Source organism: Centrocercus urophasianus, unplaced genomic scaffold, assembly GCF_019232065.1.
Source record: "Centrocercus urophasianus isolate 14NV4802_14NV808 unplaced genomic scaffold, USGS_Curo_1.0 seq_18, whole genome shotgun sequence".
NCBI lineage: Eukaryota > Metazoa > Chordata > Aves > Galliformes > Phasianidae > Centrocercus > Centrocercus urophasianus.
The window spans coordinates 4,076,914-4,094,877 of record NW_024884733.1 but is presented as its reverse complement, the minus strand read 5'-3'; the positions used below and the strand labels follow the sequence as shown (position 1 = coordinate 4,094,877).

At 38.0% G+C, this 17,964-nt stretch overlaps 2 protein-coding genes across 9 annotated transcripts in view; one reads left to right on the top strand and one right to left on the bottom strand.

Annotated features, from left to right (window-relative positions):
- RALGPS2 (Ral GEF with PH domain and SH3 binding motif 2) overlaps nucleotides 1–17,964 on the bottom strand; it is a 109,481-nt gene that overhangs the window by 33,680 nt on the left and 57,837 nt on the right. The gene's annotated exons all lie outside the window — the stretch shown is intronic.
- ANGPTL1 (angiopoietin like 1) lies at nucleotides 391–17,702 on the top strand. The gene is made up of 5 exons (XM_042819250.1): nucleotides 391–732; nucleotides 6,383–7,235; nucleotides 11,692–11,885; nucleotides 13,631–13,901; nucleotides 14,819–17,702. Exons 2-5 carry the CDS (start codon nucleotides 6,413–6,415, stop codon nucleotides 15,004–15,006), a joined length of 1,476 nt encoding a protein of 491 aa, XP_042675184.1. The 5' UTR covers nucleotides 391–732; nucleotides 6,383–6,412; the 3' UTR covers nucleotides 15,007–17,702.

The window sequence follows — 17,964 nt, the reverse complement described above, 5'->3', positions numbered from 1 at the left end:
TTTATTCCCAGCAACACAAATGGAGTTTTATCAGCCTGAAAGAATCTTTCTTCTAAATGAAGCCCAGCACTGTAACAACTTGAAAGGCATCTTTAGGCAGCGTAGTAAAAATGTTTGATTTGTAATTGCCTGCTGAACTCTTGCACAGTCTGTTGCCATATGGTACCCTCCCCTCAGCTGGCAAACAATCTTTCCTTGTTCCTGACTCCTCGGCCTCCCTGCCCCCGCTTTTCTGGAGGGTATGGATAGGAAATCCGAAGGAGGAGTTTCTGCTGCCCTTCGTGTTGGCGGTGACATCATAGGTGGGCTGAACGGCTGAGGCTGGTGTGTTTGTTTAAAAAAAACTGTCCAAATGTGATGTATATGGAATCTGGGTCAGCTGTAGCTGGTTAGTGCACTTCTGCATGGGAGAGTGCAACACCGCAGCTTCAAAAAAAAAAAAAAAAAACAAAAAAAAAACCACATTGCTTTTTTTCCCTCCCTCCGGAATAAAACATACTGGAACTTTTTCTTCAATTATATTTAAATGATTTAAGTAGTTTGCTTATCGCATGGAGAAACCCAACTCCCCAGCGCAGCCTGGAGCTAACAGAGAAAGACAAAAGCAGTTTTCAACGACAACTGCAGCTTAACAATCTGCAACATTAGAAAACACAGAAAGAAAAGGCAACTTGGCCTCCGGATCATCCACCTACGACAGAAGCAAACCAGCTGCAACATTCTTTTCTCTTGGTAAGTTTTCACATTATTCTTTCTTGCAAGTCTAATTTTGAGCTATATGCAAATTCTGCATGCATCCATCATCTACAGGCAATTATGAACAAACGAACCTCTCTCAGCCTGAGAGCAGTTTGACAAGTAAAATACAGACCTCATTTTCGTGGCGTTTGGTAGAAACTTGGAAGGAATTAAAAAGCACTCTGCCTAAGAGCAGGGACTAACTCATTCCAGTTGCAAGGATGAGCAAGTTTCAGTTGCTCTGCTGTAAATCTCCTGTAAGTTTTATGTTACTGAAAGTTACTGAGAAATCAGTACTACCAGATTCTTTGTTACGCATACAATTGGATATTGTGAAAGGATTCATGTGAAAATCAGATCCCACCAGAAAGCAAAAGCCAAAATTGCCATCGACCTCAGGGAGCTGGATTTCGCCCAGTGTTACAGCTCAGACCTAGCATTACTAGAAAATGGATACCTCAATAAAACTACTGTAAGAAATCCTAAGTAAACCAATGCACATCTCTAAGTACAATCATTGTGTGCCTTTCCAACTACAGCTTTATTTACGCTGCTTCTGAGTAGTGGAAGCAGCATGATTTGTACGACCGGTCAAGAAACCAGAGTCATTCACTGGTTCTGAACAAAATTAAGTTTGCAGCACTGCAGTCGTGGAGCCGAAAATCCAAAGGAATTGCTGTAATGGGCACTAGGCTCTTCCTTCTACAGAGTGTGTAAAGAGGGAAAAGAAAATTAATCGTATCGGAATGTAGCAGCAGCTTGTTTTCAAACAGTTTCATAAAAATGAAACGCAACTGACAAGGCAACAGTTTGCCTTGGAAAACAGAGGGGTTTGTTACAGTTCTTGAGGGGGTGGGAGGGGGAAAAGATGAAGTTACAAAGCAGCGATTAAAACAAGAACGCTGCTTTACAAACAGAAAACAAAAGTACAGGGAGAAATAAACAAAGAAGTTGTTAAAACAAGTTGCTACTTTTGCCTTCCTTTATGCTGACCTTGAAATGAGAATATGGCAAACAATCCAGAACAATAGAAAAGAATTTAAGTTTCACATTTGCATTAACGAGCCCTCAGAAATGTCCGGCACAGCAAGAGGGCGAAGGGTGAACTCTGAAAGAAGAGTTACAGCAGCAAACTTAATGAAAATTTAGTAGCTATGGAATGAAGAAGTCTGAGGCAACCTTGACAAACAGAAAGATGGAGCCTTTCCAAGCTCTTGAGCCTTTTTTTTTTCTTTTTTCTTTTTTTTTTTTTTGAACTATCCTTTTGTGCTTCCTACATGCTAACAGGAACAACTTAAGTCACAACAGCAACAACAAAAACCCATCTGAAGCCTACATTACATGCTTTGGACATCCATTCATTACTCCCCAAGCTTTTGATTTACACTGCTTAGAACAATTCCTAAACCTTTCCCAAATGAAAACAGCTGAGTCAATAATTTTACAGCAGTAAAATGGTTACATGCGAGGTTTTAACTCCTGCTCCTTTGCTGTCTTCCAGCTTTGGAGTTCAAGTTTTGGAAAGCTTATTTTAAACAAATAATGGGCTATTAATATTACGGTGTTGCCACAAGAATGATTTGAAATGTGATGGAAAAACATGCCATGTAAACTTCTGCCAATAACTGCAGGCTATTATCAGGTTTTAATTATTGTTTTACTGGGCTTAATTGGCTGCTCATAACATGTCCTATTAGTCTGGTCCTTGAAATTTACACAGCGATGAATGAAGCAGAACTTCCCAGAGCAAACAATTGCTAGATGCCTGACAGCTTTAGACTCCTGGAGGCCCCCAACTAACACAACAGAACGCACCAGTCCACTGGGGCTGCTTGTTAAGATGCTCCATCAAAACACCACGGGTGCAAACAAATGTAAACGAATCCTCATTAAGTTGCAGTAAAACACACACTTGTTGCTGGCTTTCAGAATATGTAGTATGACATGGTCTACAAATCTCTCCTGCAGAGAATTTCTAAGAACCTATCATTTCTTGAAGTGATAGATTTATAGTGAGTACTTCAAAAAAATACCTGAATATTTTTATTGCCTTTTCTAAAAGGAATCAGACTCCTGTTAAGCTCAGAAGTAGAATTCTGCCAGTCAGTTCATCATCTATCCGACAAACAAAACCCAAGAACTTATTATTTCTGGACTCCAGTCAAAACAATTGAAAGCAATCCTGTTATTCCACCGAACACTTACTGGAAAAGCACTTGTTTATACAGGGGAAAGTAATTTACAGATGTACACAGATGCATCAGGAATCCATGTGAACTTTTTTTCCCCCGCAGTGTTTTTCCCATAGCAGTATGACTTCTAATGCTATGGACACAGACCTGAGCTAAAAACACTGTGCTTATCTGTGTGGGGGTAGGGGAATATAGATGGCTTTAATAATTTTAACTGCTTAGAGGATGTTAAAGAGAAAATGTACGTCTATGAGAAATATCAGCAATAAAGCTTTCAGATTTAATCATTCTCATAGGAACATTACTCTCACCATATCATTTACTTGCTCAAAAGCAAACAAAAAACTCAGCTGTTTTTTATAAACACGTACAACTTCCTGTTGTACGTGTTTATAAATGGAGGCTTATATAAAAGGCCCTGGTTAATATTTATCATCTGACCAAATCCTTTTGATAAATATTCTGGGTAAAGATAGATGCTGACACCGTGCTTTCCATACAAAGGGAAGCCTACATTCACGTTTACCTGCAGCATTTCCATTACAGTCAGTCATCACAACCTACACAGCCCAGGGAGAGGTGATTTTCATCAGCTCTGAAAGAACAGATTTCCTAATTTCTGCTGTGGGTCTCCAAATTCTACATCCTGCTGAACATTACACTCGTAGCAGCTCGATAAAGAACAAGGTTTGCAGCGCAGATAGTTAAAACAAAGTACTCCTAAACCATTTCCCACCTCCAGTATTAGTCATTTTAAAGTCTTACATATTAGGCTATCGCTCTGGGATATTTTGGATAAGCAGCTTGTATTTTTATTTTATTTTATTATTATTTTTTTTAAGCTGCTTGCCCAGACCATCAGGAAATTTTTGAAACAGTGCTTTCATTTCCTTCTAAGATGATAAAAGCTCCAGGTAAATATATTATGCAGAACCAGCTCTTGCATGACAAGCTCAGCATTAAGTTGCTTTAGCACCCCAAACAACATCTCAAAATGTTTAATTTTTTCCACCATCAAGTTTTCTGTGGAAGTACACATCACCTACCAGGTAGATTCTCAGAAGAAACTCACCTTTGCGTATGAGAATGAGTGAGTTTAATACAAGATGTTTCAATCACTTAAAAGTTCTAGGGCATAATGTTGTGCAGCTGTTTCATTTGGTTATGCTACATAGACCATTTCATTCATTTTATAGTCCAACAGCACACATGTTGACAAAGAACTTCAAACTTTATTAAAACACACAAGCATAAATGTTCAAAATGAACATAATGATTAAAAGATAGTGGAAAGCAAGCTGCTACAGACTACTTGGTCAAATAGGGGTTTGCACAGCAAAATGTTTTATTTTTTTCAAATATTCATTTTATGTGCTTCAGGGGAAAAAAATGTATTGCTTTTCCTCTCCCAGCCACTGATTACTTAAGTAACTGTACAGGTCTTAAAATAACTGCCAGGGACTAAGATGTTCTTCACCTTGTTGGGCTATGAAGTAGCTGCTATTAAAAAAAAAAAGTAATATACTGAAATTTAATTACAGTTACATACAGTACACCATAAAGTCTCTTTTCCTTCAACTGAAAATACTGAAGAACAACTGAAAAACAATTTAAGGGACACAACAGAGGTTTCCAACTTCAGTCTATTAATTTAGCTCATCCTTCTCCAGTTCAACACCACACACAGTTGTGTTTCCCACGTCATCACCACGATTCATGTGAAAATTTAAACTAATGAACTTCAAACTCCGAGCACCACTTGAGTCATTACTGAAGCCTGAATTTGACAAAGGAAAATACACAATTAGTCCCAGAGAAAAACTATACTTTCCCCTATATATTTTTAACAGAACGTATTCCTTCAGCACAGACACACTAAAACTATAAACTGAGTTCTGTTTTTGAAATATATATACATATTTACCAGTAGTTCATAATCAAAATAAGAGTGAAATATATAGAACAGATCTAATTATAAACTCTCTAATTACAAAATTCTCAAGATTTTAAGTGTTCTCTCATTTCTTACTCCACAGTGTGTTAAAGGCAAATGCTTTCTTCCCCCTCAGAGCAGAACTTGTAATGCAACTGTGGACCATTTGATTGAAGATCCTAGATGTAATTCCCGATTGCACAGAGCATGTTCTGAAGTTTGCATTCACTGCTCACAGTTAAATCAAAAAATAAAAACTTGATGCACTTACTCTGAAGCTGCAAAGATGGAGTGTGCAGCAATAATATTAAAGTCAGTAAGAGAAGAGGGAGAAGTGACCTGGTATAAAAGTCATCACTTGTAAAGCTGAAGGTAAAGGAAGCAGTATTAGCCTGCTTTGCCTTCAGGGAAACTGCTGCAGGATTGCCAAATGCACTTACATCTGAGTTTGGCAGGAACCGCATGAAAATTACTAACTTTCTCTGGGTTTACTTGACTCCAGCCTGTAACCATGCAAAGGCCACTGCACAAGGCCTTGTACAGCTGCTCACAGTAGACTGCAAACGAAAGCCAGGTCAGCAGCTGAGATGAGAGAGAATAGCAATCTGCTTGACAAGTCAAATTAAACATGAGAAATGAGGTTTTCTCCTGACTTTTGTGCTACCTTTGTTAATTATCTCAAATAATTAAAAACAAAGTAAACAAAATATGTATTTCTACAAGTATTCTTGTATTTTCATCACAGCACTGTAGTTATTTACACAGAATTAAAAAGAACAGATTATTTTCTTAATATATGAATGACACAGTTCAGTATGGTATTTAAATTGGCAAACTACCTGACACTTTAATGTTACTGGGATAAATACATCCCCAAAGATATATGTGACAGTAGTGAGTTAACAGTAAAGCCAGCAAAGCAGAGATATACAAGTTCAGATCACATCACATGATAGGCTTTCTTCACAGATTTGAAATTAATTAAATATGTAATTCTCATCAACATTAAGACAATTGTTTGACTCATTTCCTACCTAACACCGTTGCCCAAAGTGGATGCATAAATGTATTTTTCAAGTCTACCATGTCTGTGTGTCCACAAACTTGAAAAACGCATGGGCGTATGAATGGATACGTATGCATATACTATTTAACAGGAGGTATCTGTAGATACTAACAGATACTAATATAAACCCAAGAAAGTGGCAGAAAGGTTTGTGTGATCCAAATTCAAATCTTTTCAACTAGTTTTGGAAAAATTAAAACCACTGCCTCCCAGCTTCCCTTCCATGCAAATATACCGCAGGTAACTTGGTACGATCGATAAATCTGTGCTTCACTTATAGTGAGTAGGCGACTCTATGCTTTGAAACTAACCTAACAGAATCTAACTGCAACCAAAAGACTCCAAACGCTTGCCTACAGGCACACGGGCACAACAAAACCCATCAGTTTAGTTAGTTTAAGCATTAGAGCCTTAGTTATGGCTCTAATTAATTATGTTCTATCTGTTCAACAGTCTCTTCTAAGTCATCACACTTCCTCCAAAATGAAGATACTGAAATGGACTTTGGGTATGCTGTTGTTCCTACTGTTGTCTATCGGGCGCTGTACAGAACCATCAACCCTCAATAAAACATCCCAACGGAGGCATCCTCGTTCCACAGATGGTGGAGAAGAAGGGAAGAAATGTGGTTACACCTTCTTGGTCCCAGAACAAAAAATCACAGGGCCAATCTGTGTGAATAACGAACCAGGTACTGGTAACAGAAAAGATGAAGTCACAAGAATGGACATAGAGAACTTGAAGGATGTGCTGTCCAAGCAAAAACGCGAGATTGACATCTTGCAGTTGGTGGTAGACGTGGATGGAAACATTGTGAACGAAGTAAAGTTGCTGAGGAAAGAAAGCCGCAACATGAACTCTCGGGTCACTCAACTCTACATGCAACTCTTGCATGAGATAATCCGAAAGCGCGATAACTCACTTGAACTTTCCCAATTGGAAAATAAAGTCCTCAACGTAACAACAGAAATGTTGAAGATGGCAACAAAATACAAGGAGCTTGAAGTAAAATATGCAGCACTGACTGACCTTGTAAATAACCAGTCTGTGATCATCTCCCTGTTGGAAGAGCAGTGCTTGAGAATCTTCTCACGACAGGACACCCATGGGTCCCCACCGCTCGTCCAAGTAGTGCCGCAGCACATTCCCAACAGTCAGTCATACACTCCCGTTCTCCTGGGAGGCAATGAGATACAGAGAGACCCAGGGTACCCCAGAGACAGGGATGTAAGGCCACCACCTGATCCGGCTACTTCTCCTACTAAGAGTCCCTTCAGAGTACCGCCGCTGGCTTTAATTAACGAAGGTGAGTGAACTATTGCTATTTGTCTAATTCCTCAGAAGGAAACTGTCCTGATTATAAGACTAAAATGAAGAATTAGAGGTACCTTCTATACTAACCCTTCTTCCAGATTGAATTTCTGAACATTGGCTGTTTCAAAAAACGCATCTTCTGCAACTATGGCTTAAAATTGCAATCTGTGAAATAACACCTTTGAGTCACAAAGTGCAGGGGCTGGCACCTCCAGCTGGGTTTTACTTATGGGAGTGAAAATTCATTTTCAGCATATGCTTTCTAGTATCTATTGCTGTTTCTCTGAAGATTCTCAATGACTACATGTTACACTAACTAGTAACAGGGAACACGAGACAAGCTAATTCACCCTAAGTAAAGAAAATAATTTTAAGTAGATGTCTTGTAGAGCTATACGTACAGAACTTGCCAGAAGTTATTCCTGTTGGAAGAATTTTAGCCCTTAAGTTCTGATCTGCTGTAAGATGAGCACCGCACAACAGACAACGACCAAAGGTGTGGATGAAATACTTGAGCGTGAAACAAGTTTGAGAGGGCAAATAAAGGAAGGCTGGGTCTAATCAGATGCACTCAACTTCGAAAATTTTAAGTGAGTAACTAGGTTCACAACAATCTGATGTTAGTAGGATGTCAAGTAAAATCACAAATATTATGAAAACACATGCAGGGGAATTTATCACATCTTCATGTTGCATTCCTTAGACTATTACATAAATACACTTTTCACTACAAACAGAACTACTGACAAGAAAATTAACTACTACTGAGATGCCCTGAATTCAATTAAAACTCTATTAAATCTTTTTCAGAATTACAGTAAAAAAAAATTAAGGATTCAGAAAACACAACTCATGTTTTTCATAGACAACTCTTGCTTTCGGCTTCTTTAGCTTGCACAGCAGGAATAGTTAGCCTTCTATTCACCCCTAAGTTGCCTTTAGTTACAGTTGGAAACTCAGCTTGGTTCTTAAGTTGAAGGCATTTATTTGTGATTATCTCACAGCAACACAAACAACTAGCTGCTGATGTAAAGAATGACTACTTCTATTCAGATCTGTAGAACATTCAGGCATGAGCCCAACTCAAATGCCAGATGCCATGAGAATTTAAGTCACACATCATGACACAAAGGGAACAGCTAATATAAAAGCATTAACATCCAGTCACACAGCAGAAGTATAATTCCAAAAAACAGCCATTTCCTGTTTCCCAGAAAACCTATGCTTCAAGGTTGCATGTTTTTTAGATGTATCATTTTCTCTCATTACATACCTGCTGTACATGGGAAATGAGGCAAATTAAATTATCTACTAGTTTTCACTGACCCATTAATTCCTAGAAGTCCACAATTTAAATCCATTTTTACAAAGGAGCACAAAGCACAAAACCTTAGGAAGATTAACTTATTCAAAGAAACAGCTGCACGCAACAAGTTATGAAAATGTCAAATGTGCATTTTCAATTGCTAGCGGGGAGTAAAACTCAGAAACTCTGGGGGAACAGCAGGCCCAGCTTACTTTCAGAACAGTTCTTCAATTTGCATTAACATTGCTCTAGAAATTGAGGAAGAGTTTTCCACGAATTTCAGTTGTCACAGTTATCTCAGTGCTTGTGATAACAGCCAACATCCCCAAATCGTCCTGCATTTGTGTTAAAGCACAAAAGCAGCTACAAATTGAACAGGTACTTGAAAATTCCACATGCACAACCCACTTTACTGCTAATACATCCCAGTTAATAATGTAACTTAAGTATATACCCTGCTTTATTTTGGGATTTTCCTTTAGTACTGATCATAGTCCTCTGTGTGAAGCTTAAATAAGCATTATTTCTATGTCATCAGTCCAAGAGAAGACAACAGAATATGGAATGTACTAAATCACGTGTCTAAAACATTTCAGAAGTAAAATACTAACAGATCCATCACGTTCTAACTTAAAACTACTTAAAACCACTAAAAAGTTGTGTCAGTTTGCCCCAACAGCTTAGTAAAAAGAGACTGTTACACAGAGGAGTTGGATTAGATGATCTCCAGAGGTCCTTTCCTGCCCATACGTATCACATAATCATAGATTTCTATTCCTTACACAGGTAATACATTTTTAACTAAACTTAAAAGCAACAGGATTTCAAAGGTACAGCTTTTTTTGATTAAGAAACCCTGCACCCATACCAACACTATGGTAGACACTGTGGAGAATCTTTCACTATTTCAGAATCTCAGCATTTGCACTGAACAAGGAATGGATCTCTTCTTAGACCAGGAATTTAAAATCAAATTGGATGTAACAAGTTTTACTCCTCAAAAAAAAAAAAAAAAAAAAAAAATTGAGACTATGCACCTGAAGTCATGGGATTTGATACTTTTCCTAATGCTAAAAGCAGCAGTTTGTCAACTCTACTACAAGACTAATTCACAGTATGGACACAGACAAATCTGAGCATCAAAAAGCAGATAAACTACATCCTATGGTCTTAATGCCATTTGAAGTTCAATGGCTTTGGCTAGTACAATTTGTCTGCCATGAAAGCTAAATCCCTTAAAATCACTCCAAACATCTGCACAGTTTGCTCATGCAAAAATGGACCCCTCATATCTCCTCAAGAGGAAATTAAAGGAAATAATACATGGCAGGTCTAATTGAGCTATTTTCAATGTTTAATATTATTAAAAACCTACTTCTGTTTACACTTCTTCTAATGCAGTAACTGCTTCACAAGAATACTTGTAGAGTGACCTCTGTGTTCAGTTATACAGAGCCCAATTTTACTCCAGGCAGTTCAAAGAAAGGAAACGACATCAAACCTAGCCTAGGAGATGCATAAAGAAGTTGCAATGTACATTATCTACATGGAAATTTTAACTGTGAACAAGGGAAAAAACACTCATAGCAAAGCTACTGTGTTTCTTTCCTAAACATAATATGTGTAATGACATAATAATACTTGTAACATAATAATAAGCACTAAAAGAATGACAAAACATCAGATATTGACCACACAGTATGCACAGCAGTACAGCTCAGTGTGGGCAGCCACTGCTGCAACCAGAAGCTGCAAGTCACCTTCTGCAGATACACAAACTTTCTGCGTGCTTATTAATATGAAATGTTCTACAGATTTCTTGCTAATTATAGACTTAGGTAACAGGCAAGTAATACCTAAAGAATATATTTAAAAAAAAAAAAAAATTCAATTTGCTTTTGCCTTGGAAACTTCGTCTGCAATGAAGGTCACTTTCACTCAACCTCTGCTTTTAATTAAGGAACCTCAACAGCAATCTTTCATGCCTCTTTTCACATTAGCCTCTTCTGTGACTGATGAGAATTTTTTCTGATCTTCCAGATTTGAGAAAAAAAAAAAAAAAAAAAAAAAAAGTAGGTCATTTATTTCCAGATTTACTGAGTTTGAGCTTTTAAATGCCTTTAAAGCATCCTCCATTTACTAGCCATCAGAGCACAGCCTGCTTTGCTTTACTAAATAGCTGGTCTCTAATCAAGTTGACTGAAGTAACGATACATGAACAGACATAATTAAAATATTACCAAAAATGAAAGGCAAACAAAGCAAAGATTAGAGTTATGTAAGGTCCATGCTTATTACTGTATGCACTTCTGTAAGTAGTGTTTGTAAAGTCTATATTCCTATGCCCCAAAGTAGAGCTTCCAAGCAGCCCTGTCAATAGCACTTTTTAGAATCACGAACCTGAAAACACACATGTGCCCTATTAGCTGCTCAAAGGCCATCTGCCACCACTTGCCTATTTCCTCCCTTGGAGCAGCACTTCCACGTGTAGCACAAATGGGCAGCACATGAAACTCACACAGACTCCCACTCACATTTATTTAGCCGGCTGCTCCTTGGATGGGGTAAGAACACAAAAACACAAGTGATGCACTGCAAAGATACTCCGTTTCCCTAAATTCCACATCTGTACGTTCTGGCACTAAGTAGCTCTCTAACACTGCGCGTTCAAGTGTGGGAGGCTTTGTTTTGGTTTGAGTGTTTCGTGTCTGGCTTTCTTCACTTTTGTTTTCAACTGACCAGTTTCAATTGAGCACGCTACAAAATAAGTTGCCATTTAAGTTTGGTATAAGTGGTAAAGGAGGAAACAGTTGATGCAAATTATAACATACTTCTTCAGCACCACGAGCCAGGGAATAAACCCTTGCCAGGACAGTTAAAAATCACATGCTGCTAAATGAAGTGTGTTATCTGTTCAGCAAATTTATTATTTTATTCAAAATAGAATGTGATGCATTTATTTTTATACTTTATATGCATACATACAAAGCAACTTTTTATGCTGCTTTTCATAGCAATTTTACCTTGACTGAATTTCTGACTTTCCATTATCTCCAAGTCTTTCACTGCAAAACCAAACATTTTGGAACTGTGTGCACTGCACAGCCAACCTTGAACTCTTACAGAATTTCTCTCCATAAAGGTCCGTTCAAAGACTGCCAACATGCCAAAGATGCTGGGTATTCCAACAGTGGCATTTATATGATCAAACCCGAAAACAGCAACGAACCAATGCAGTTATGGTGTGAGAACAGCTTAGATCCCGGAGGATGGGCAGTTATTCAGAAGAGAACAGATGGATCTGTCAACTTTTTCAGGAACTGGGACAGTTACAAGGTAACTTCCGGAATGCTGAAAATCAGCACCTTCATTTTGGTGTGACACTGAGTTATCTATGTTATCTACTGCAGTCCAGGTGTTAACATCCCCAATGCAATTCTTCATCCTAAATGTTCCCCGTGAGTGGTAAATACTGAAGAGATGAAAATAGAGGGTCACTTAAGCTAGAAAGGAAATTAACTGCATAGAAGCAGGAGGGGCTCTCCTCAGAGATGGATGCATTTCAGTAGGAACGTCTTATTTCATTGAATGCATTGCTTAACTTTGTATTGACTCATAGTTTGAAACTGTCTGTTTGTAATGCACAACACAACATTTGTGAAGAGATGTTACTCTAGACAGTGACTGGGAAGTCATTAATTACAAGGACCTAACTGAACACATGCTTTCCATTAACACACAAACTACAGTAAGTACGCAGAAAGTTTAATTGTCTCCTCTATGAATAAGTAATTCCGGGCAGTGAAATTATTCATTTATGCATACCAAAAGAGTTGTAGAATCAGGGCCTCAACTTTAAAATGTTCTTAGTGATAAATTAAAAGAAATCATTCTCACACCTTTAGAACTATATTAGAAATCTCTGCAAGATGCAGGGCTTGTGAAGGGAAACGTTCTTACTGTGATACCATGCATATTATGATATATTATGCTATATTATGGTATCAGGCAATACACCTGGGCCAAAAAAAAACCATACTGCTTTGAAATAATTATATCCTCAGCAGAAAATGTGAAAATCTGTTTGTTTTTTTTTGTTTGTTTGTTTTTGTTTTTAAGCAATCATGCTCTAACTTCATAGATGCAGGGCAGCTCTTTCCTGTATGCTTACTTCAAACAGACCTTCAGTTGTGGCTTTCATTATATTTAAGAGAAAACAGACATTTAACTCAATTGGACCAAAAGCATCACCTATGAAAAGAAATGACAAGATTACTAGGAGGATTTTCACCTTTTTTTTTTTTTTTCTTTCCTCACTACACTTGTAGAATTTAATCATTACTCTTTAACAGTTGTTCAGTCTTTATTTCTGAGAATGGTGGGTGGGCTTTTCCACACACCTCGAAATATCATAAGGCAGTTAGTTATATCATCTTACAAAGTCGCCATAAGCATTTTTAACATAACACATTAGAAGTGTGTATTAAGAGAGTGTAATGTGTGTACAAGAGTGTATTAAGTGTATTACGAATCTATAACTGGCATTTGACAGAAGGCCAATCTTGATCAAGCTTGCTCCCAAGTGATTTTTCATTTTAGTAGGCTTCAATGTGTTAAGAGAGAAGCTGAAATCAAGCAATACACCATTCAAATTAAATAGATGTTTAGTTGTAATGGCTGAAGATTGTATTCTTAGTATCCTTATTACCAAACCTCGAGTACTTAAAGGCACACTACTGCATGCAGCTGACTTAAATAAACTGCAGGCTGCACTGCCGACAGCACGGATGCCCCCCATTCTATTTTTGTGTGCCTGCACAGCTCCATTAGTGCAACTGACAACTCTGCCATCTTTAATCAATCTCTACTATGTCATTCTGCTAGCAGTTCATAAATAGCTAGCAGTAAATAAATGGCCAAGGGCAGCAAACAAAGCATTTAAATGCATGTGTTGAGTAGCCATCCTGAAATTTGAAAGGTGTTCAGTACCCCAGTTCCATTGGTTTATAAAACTCCTGCTGATAAAAGCCTGACAAACAAGAAAAACTGGAGTGAACATCTCCTTCTTATCTTTTGTACAGAAAGGATTTGGAAACATTGATGGAGAGTACTGGCTGGGACTAGAAAATATTTACATGCTTACCAATCAGGATAATTACAGACTACTGATTGAATTAGAGGACTGGAGCAACAAGAAGGTCTATGCAGAATACAGCAGCTTCCGTCTGGAGCCCGAAAATGAATTCTACAGGCTACGCTTAGGAACATACCAAGGAAACGCAGGCGATTCCATGATATGGCACAACGGAAAGCAATTCACAACACTGGACAGAGACAGAGATATGTATTCAGGTAAGGCAACTACCACCTACTTGAAAAGCAAACACAGTAGATTCCAGCAGTGATATCCTTAAAGAAAAAAATACAAGAAAAACGATGCAAGTTCTGATAGAATAACTCAACTAAAAGATATTTAAAATAGATCAAGAAAAATTGCACTGATTTCGTAACTTAGCTCAACGACAACCTCACCTCACGCATGTGATTCTTTGCAGTCAGGACACCTTCCCAGGTGAGCTCCCAGAACAGCAAGGCCACATAAATACAACCTCCATGAACAGAAGGTTCTGAATAGCACCAAAGGAACTGCAGCTGTGAACAGGCTCTTAGTTACATGACTATACTTGAGAAACGGGCAGATCACTTCATTTAATTCTCCTTAAAGAAGGCTTTGTTGTTTCTTTTTTCTCTAAAACCTTAGGGCTAAGAGAAGAAGCAGAGAAGTGTAATAATAGAACTGCACTTAAGAATTAGTCTCTATTTTTTCCTCAGCTGTCAATAACCAAAAAGCTACACAAACTCTGCAAACTCATAGAAGCCTCACAGAGTAAATGCACAATTAGCAAGCAGCGATCTGTGGAACGTGGACCCGAGTGCTGCTTGGGACTGCATCAATTCACATCACTTCCACAGAAGTATTTCTAAACAGCACATAACCCAAGTTCTTTGAACGTTAGCTCACTGAAAAGCACTGCTAGTATTCTGAGAACAGTTGATCTCCTTAGTTTTCAGCAGTCACATTAAGTACCGTGTTAATTATCTCCCTCCAGACAGAATGCAGAATTTAGGTAGAAGCAGCAACTGATATGACTGCAACAAGACACTAAAAGTCCTCTCTGAGAAACAGCCAGAATGTATAAGTGTTTTACTGATCTCCTGCATTTCTTCTCTACTAACAGTGACTTTACCTACTTCTTTCTGTTCCACAGGAAACTGTGCTCATTTCCACAAGGGAGGCTGGTGGTACAACGCGTGTGCACACTCCAATCTCAACGGGGTGTGGTACAGAGGAGGCCACTACAGGAGCAAATACCAGGATGGAATATTTTGGGCTGAGTACCGGGGAGGTTCCTACTCCTTGAAAGCAGTTCAAATGATGATCAGACCTATAGACTGAGGAGGAAAATCCCACAGTGCTCAAGCCATCAAGTATAAACTTATCGGTGCTTGGGTTACAGAAAAATAAAATATTACTTCCAAATCATTATTTTGCACAATCTGTCCCTGCAGAATGCAGGCCTACTATTTTCCTTTCTCCCCAGTTGCCCCTTGCCTTCTTTTTTTTTTTTTTTTTTTTTAATTAAAGAAACCTTTTCTACTGTAATAGACAGTGTTTTTCAAACATGTATTCAACACAAACAGATGTTCACATTTGTGATGCGTATTTATCTATGTTCAAGCCCAACATGCTTCATGTAAACAACCTTTAAGGTTGGTAAGAAAGACATTCAGATAAATGAAAAGATACAAGCTTATCACTTAAAATGCTTATGCTTCTTCAGACCAGTTCAACCCTTAAATGTAAATATGTGAAATGACATTGTCTTGCTTTAATGTGAAAATTAACCAGTTATTTAACAATTTATTTAAAAATGTTGGTATAACTCGCAATGAAAATCTGACTTCACATTCCTGTTTAAGACTTACGCCCAGAAGCTACCTAAAAAACTGAAGACATGCTAGCTTTCCAACAGCGGGAGATTTTGCTACAAATAATTATTTCAAAATGAAGTGGTGAATTAAACATACATTTCTTAATGGTGTAGGAATTCCCTAAGATCTGCAGGTCCTAACTTCTGCTCAACACGTACACAAAGAGAGAAAAAGAACAGTTTTATGAAGTGGATGATAAAAACTCAAGACAAACCAAATCATTCACCCTACTTAAAACCATCTTTTGATACTTCGAACTTAGATGGCAAAATGGAAAAGTCCCGATAATAAAATCAGGACTTTACATGTGGAGATTCTCCCCTGCTTCCATTAGAAGTGATGAGGTCTGAACAGATACTCACAAGTGTTAGTTTAGAGAAGAACCAAGTCTCACAAGAGTAACACAAGTTTGCTACCTGTCAGCCTCTATCATACCAACATAGCTTCCTGCTGACATAGATCAGGAATCAGCTCTGAGAACCCAAAACTAGTGGATTGCTCTTATGACACAAATATTTCCCCTCCCCTATGTGTATACTACTCTAATTCTATCTATATTAAATGTTTTTGCCTTCTGGATATCTGACTTCCACTGGGATTAATATGTAATTCAAGAAGTTCATTAGAAAATACTTCCCCAACCTTCAACAAATGCGATACAAGATAATGCACCAAAACAACATACTTCCCAAGTATGACATAACCAAATGCTCATTTAAGCTATCAGAGTCTGAAATGCAACCAAAACATTTCTTTGGCACTTCATATGTTTTAAAAGAACTTTGCCCCACTTAGCCTAAGAAACAGTAACAGCTAAAACAAGAATTTAACATTACTGTTGTACCCAAATTAATCAACACCAACAGCTCTACAAAACATCGTTTGTAATTTAGAGGAGAGAAAAGAGCATTTTGGTTTCAAAGCACATTCCCTCTATATTTTAATAGGTCATATATGGCTTCAAGGGTTGTAGTTCATCTTTTTGGACAGGGATCGAAGTCAGTGAGTTTCAACAATATTTAGCGGAGGGTGGGAGAAAGAGGAAAAAAACGAATCAGTTCCAGCATATTTCATTCCTGACTTGCAAGAATATTAACAGATGTTATTTAAGATTGCAGTTCTGAAATTGGACTTCATGTAAGGAGTATTTGTTTGTTACAGACGTTGTACAGACCTCATTGATTGAGTGTTCTACAAAATGCTTTTTCAATTGCAGATGCTTAAAATTCAAGCCACCTATAGTCTACTCTTTTTTCTGTGGTAGCTAGTTAGAAAAGCAGTTCAGTTAAGTCTCAAAACTGAAAATGACCTGGGAAATGGTCTTTAATGAACACTTCTGTCAGCTTTAGTTACTTCACCGTACAGATTTCATCTGCTTGGAAGAGATCTTGTTTTACCACAAGAATCTACTGCCCGCTACAAAAACAGCATGTGTTTATTCAGCACAGTCAGTGAAAGGTGTGTTCTGCAGAAATCCCTTGGTGAAATCAGTTTGCAGTCAGCCTTTAAATTAAATCTTATTAGACACCTAAGACAGCCTCCCTTAATTTAAAACTACAGAATGAAGTCAACTAAACATTACTACAAATTTACCTCAAAGCTTCTGACTGCACAAATGCCATAAGAGGAAAGAACTCCTCTTACGTTGCCAGGTTATGATTACAAGGAGGGAGAATGTAACACCTCTTTATCAAGTTGGTTTACATCTCACAACAAACTTCTACTTACAAATGCTTACAATACTATCAGTAATTCTGGGGCTGAATGTTCTAAGCAGTGTAAATGATTATGTTTTTGTGCTGTCTCTCACTTTTCTGCAGCAGTTTCCCAAAGAGGTTGTAGCAGCATCCCTCAAGCTTATTGCACTAGACATTGAGAAGCACTGTCCCAGATGGACAGAGCTTTCAGCATTCCTGTAGGGCCACTTCAAATATAACCAAACAGACCTTGAAAATGTTAAAACTGTTAAAGGCTGAAACAGTTTGCAAAAATGTTTCCAAAGTGTCTTTGCAAGCAACACCACTGAAGTAGCTGAATGGTCAGCAGATGAACACTTCAACAATCTGTCTTCCCATTTCTGGATATAGATCCTAAAAGACAGCTATAAGGAAGTATTTCACACAGTAGAACTGCTTAGTTAAATAAAAACCTCACTTCTCATGACGTGGCTCACTTGTTTCATTGCACAACCTCAGATCTGTCAGAATTCTGTAAGACTCCTGAGAAAGTGCATTTGTTCCAAGGCAAAATATAACATCATAGACACAGCTGCCATTTGTTTTGACTACTCTAATGGGTCAGGTGATTCAGCAGCGATAACACATCCCAGACCAGACAATGAGGACTTCATACTGCACTCATTTATTGCCCTTGAACAGCTTCTAACTCTCACATTCAGATTAGGAGCCCACAGACCACGTGC

Excerpts from the sequence above, each read along its gene's own strand:
- ANGPTL1 (XM_042819250.1), top strand. The coding sequence starts at position 6,413 with ATGAAGATACTGAAATGGACTTTGGGTATGCTGTTGTTCCTACTGTTG. Across the intron at positions 11,886-13,630 it reads GGAACTGGGACAGTTACAAG|AAAGGATTTGGAAACATTGA; the intron begins GTAACTTCCGGA and ends TCTTTTGTACAG. Across the intron at positions 13,902-14,818 it reads AGACAGAGATATGTATTCAG|GAAACTGTGCTCATTTCCAC; the intron begins GTAAGGCAACTA and ends TCTGTTCCACAG.